This window comes from Trypanosoma cruzi, genomic scaffold, assembly GCF_000209065.1.
Source record: "Trypanosoma cruzi strain CL Brener 1047053517061 genomic scaffold, whole genome shotgun sequence".
In the NCBI taxonomy this organism is placed as follows: domain Eukaryota; phylum Euglenozoa; class Kinetoplastea; order Trypanosomatida; family Trypanosomatidae; genus Trypanosoma; species Trypanosoma cruzi.
Window position 1 is genome coordinate 65,058 of NW_001849525.1, and position 3,370 is coordinate 68,427.

At 49.1% G+C, this 3,370-nt stretch overlaps 1 protein-coding gene across 1 annotated transcript, besides 1 other annotated feature; it reads right to left on the reverse strand.

Moving 5' to 3' along the window:
* On the reverse strand, positions 1-3,370 carry Tc00.1047053511157.9 (neurobeachin/beige protein, putative; the record flags this gene model as incomplete). The annotated part of the gene is made up of 1 exon (XM_797881.1): positions 1-3,370. A coding segment is annotated over one exon (3,370 nt), but the record flags the coding sequence as incomplete, so codon positions are not given.
* Positions 1-3,370: a sequence feature (heterozygous, non-Esmeraldo-like haplotype).

A 3,370-nucleotide genomic window follows, 5' to 3' on the forward strand; every position in this document is an offset into this window, starting at 1 on the left:
CTGTCAGACACGGAAAAGGAATGGTGCGGAGGAGAACAAGGCGTGCCGTATCCCACACCGCCACTTTATAATCCTCTGCAGTGGAAACTAAAATTCCCCACTCGGCGGAGACGCAAAGTGCGGTCACAGGCTCCATGTGCCCATATAAGACAAACACACGACGCCGAACGGCACCCCTATTTCGCATCATTTTCTTTTCTTTCTGTGGTGCTTTTTCCGCCTCACGCATCATGCTGTTTTTGTTTCCAACTTCCTCCTGGATAGGTTGCTCCACCTCCGTCCATTCTTCATTGTTGATCGTCAGCACATGGATTGCACCAGATGCCATTCCAACATAAACATTCGGCGTGTCGACAGTAAAAGTTGTGGCCCTTCCGTTGCCTAGGTGAAAAGAACACATTTCGCGGGACAAATCTTTACCGTCCACAAGTACAATGCAGTTCCCCCGAAGGAAAAGACAATCTTTCAGTTGATCATTGATCACTGTAAACGCCAAACAATCCTTTGGTAATGCTATAGGCCGTGGGTGGATCAGAGGGAACTTCCACTCACTCGACTCTTCTGCACCCCGGGCAGCTGTGGAAGGTCTTGTGCGGGGAAATACAACGACGGTGCCGTCTACCTTTGAGGCATTTAATATTGGTGTGAGGTTTTCAGGATGAAGCACGATACAGGAGCGTGAATTGGAGGCCTCGTAGCGCAGTGTTGGGCATGGGCTTTGAAGGAATGAAGAGTCTGTTGACTTCCCTCGCGGTTTGTGTTGCTGTGTAAAAAGTTGCAAGGGAACTTGACCGTAGCAATCAATTTGTGCTTCATGACCAGACAAGAGAACCGGATCCTTAATTTTGGAAAGATCAATGAATCCCTCGTATGTTAGCGGGTGAAATACATTTACAGCCGTTACAGCCTCTTTACCCCGTTGCTTGTAGCCAAACACCAAATCAATCCAGGAGTGCAGATTTTCAGAGGTGTAACGACTTTCAAGTGCCTGCCGCAACTTCTGCGTTAACTCACGTGGCGTAGATGCCCATGGAGGCAAATGCACATCATTTACAATTCTCCCGTCCTGTTTCACCCCAAAAGGAATTCGATTCAAATTAAGAAACATCTCCGGCAAACAATACAGCTCTGGCAGGAGCTCCTTCACATCCTTACCTGTTGAGATGAAGTACGCCGTGGCCATGGAGTCAAAAACACGACCCGCATCGTCTAACTTGGAGTTCATATCCAAGAAGTAGTCTGAAAAGGGCTGCACGCGAACCAAAAAGTGAAGTGCCCCTCCAACAGGGGAGTAATGAGAGCCGTGGTGGTAGGGAATCAATTCGATGGGCACATTTCCTCCCGTTTTCGGTAGCACAGCCATCTCATCGTACTTTCGAATGGCCTTCGATTCGCGTTCCGGCGTCTGCGCCCCCATCGGCCTGTCAAACCGGCGGTAGACGGTGGGCGATGACAAATCGAGCGTGTCAGAGAGAAAGTCCGCCACGACATGGGGAAACACGGGATACTGCCGCAAATCCCCATACGAGCGACCTGCCGCAAAGTTCAAGTACATCAAATAGTGGAAGTTGGAAATGCGGCCCTCGCACCACCAGTTGCGCCACATCCTCAAATTATTTTCCGTCAGCATTAAAGTCTTGTCAAGGTGGGGTCGGGCGTAGTCGGTGATGCTTTCAATCACAGCTTTTTTCATCTCTTCCGAGTCGAACGCAAGAAACAGGGTTTCTCCATTGAAGAGAAGCAACTCCAATGCACGGGGTTGAAGCAAATTGCGACGCGGCCACACGGCACGTATAGAAGAGACCTTCACCACACGTCGAAGGCACGGTATCTCTTGCTGGTGCTTGAACGTCTTTGGCAATCTATTTTCCAATTCATGCATCTCCGCAAAGGTTGATGGTCCGGAATCATGCGAGTGAAATAATTCGCCAGTAGACTCCTTCCCCAACTGCATTAGACTATGCTGAAACCAATCTACAATGTACGATATATTCTTTGGTGCTATGTACAAAATGATAGGGACACGATCCATCGGAAGCACCAGTTTGCACTTGACAGCCAATGAAACTGTTTCAGGTCCATCAACCGTTGATAACTGTGGAACTGCCGTGATAGAGTAAAACTGCAAAAGGCTAACATCATCAGTAGAAGTCATATCGTCTCGATAGACGCCTCGCAAAAGTTGGTCGCTGCTTTCTGTATCCGTCATTCGCACATTGTGAATGAAACGACGCAGACGTATGCGTTGCCACTCAGCACCCATAAATCGGTCTAACTCCCAGCGGTCCAACGGCACCGGACTCTTGGAGTAGAGACTGATACAATGCCCCCACCACGGGAGCAAAGAGAAGCGGTAGGCAGCGTGAGCAGAAATAATCGCACTCCCCTCTTCTTTCACACATTTCTTGTAAAGAGCCGCCTCTTTCCAAATAAAGGCCTGAAACTGACGTATTTTAGCAGAGGTTTGATCGTGGCATTGTACCGCCTGCTTGGGGTCCATAGAGAGCAAAGAAGGCCTTTTCTCCGGGCCATAAAGCTCCAGAGATCGCATGGTCTTGGAGCGGGCTGTTGTAATGTACTTCTCCATGGCAGCCACCCCATTATTTGAGAGTTCAATCCCCCACAACGAGTCATCGAACGTGGCCGCATCCTCCGCACCCAAAGCCTGTTGATCTGCCTTAATAGACCCATCCAGCTCTGCCGTAGAACATGAGGAGACGCCTCGTTTGACAAGGGACCAGACACCGGCATTGTAGCGTATGAGACGACATATAGAGAGAGCCATGCTCAGTCGACTCGAATTGCTACGCAGCGGGGTATAGAGGAACGTAAAGGCGGCCCTCAAAACAATCAGCCAAGGGGCATACTCCTTCAACGCTTCTCCACGCGTTTTATTCAAAAGTTCAATCAATAACGTGTTTGGTGATAGCCACAAATGCTTCCAGTCAGCGCCATCCGGCGGCTCCACAAGTGCCTTATGCTTCTCCCACGGCGAGTAATGAATACCGTACTCGGCAACTCCACTGTGGGCAAGGTGCAAAAGCATCAATTCCTTCACCACATCATCATCGGTTTTCTCCGCATCGTATAGTACCGTAGCAACAATTCTCCACTGTAAAAGCAATAAGTCTTCACTCATCTTCTCTATGCGTTTTCGCGGCATCCATGACAAATCACCCAATTGTAGTTCAAAAAATAATTTCTGGGCACACTCCAAAACAAGTAGGGTGAGGCGTAATCCCGTCTGATGTCCCTTCAGAGCAAGTACCTTACCAAGTCGGACCAAGTAGGTGTGAGCAAGTATCGTATGATGTATTCCCGCATCACTTGGTGATGTTGCCTCATTGGAACTCCGGTCATCACTCTCATA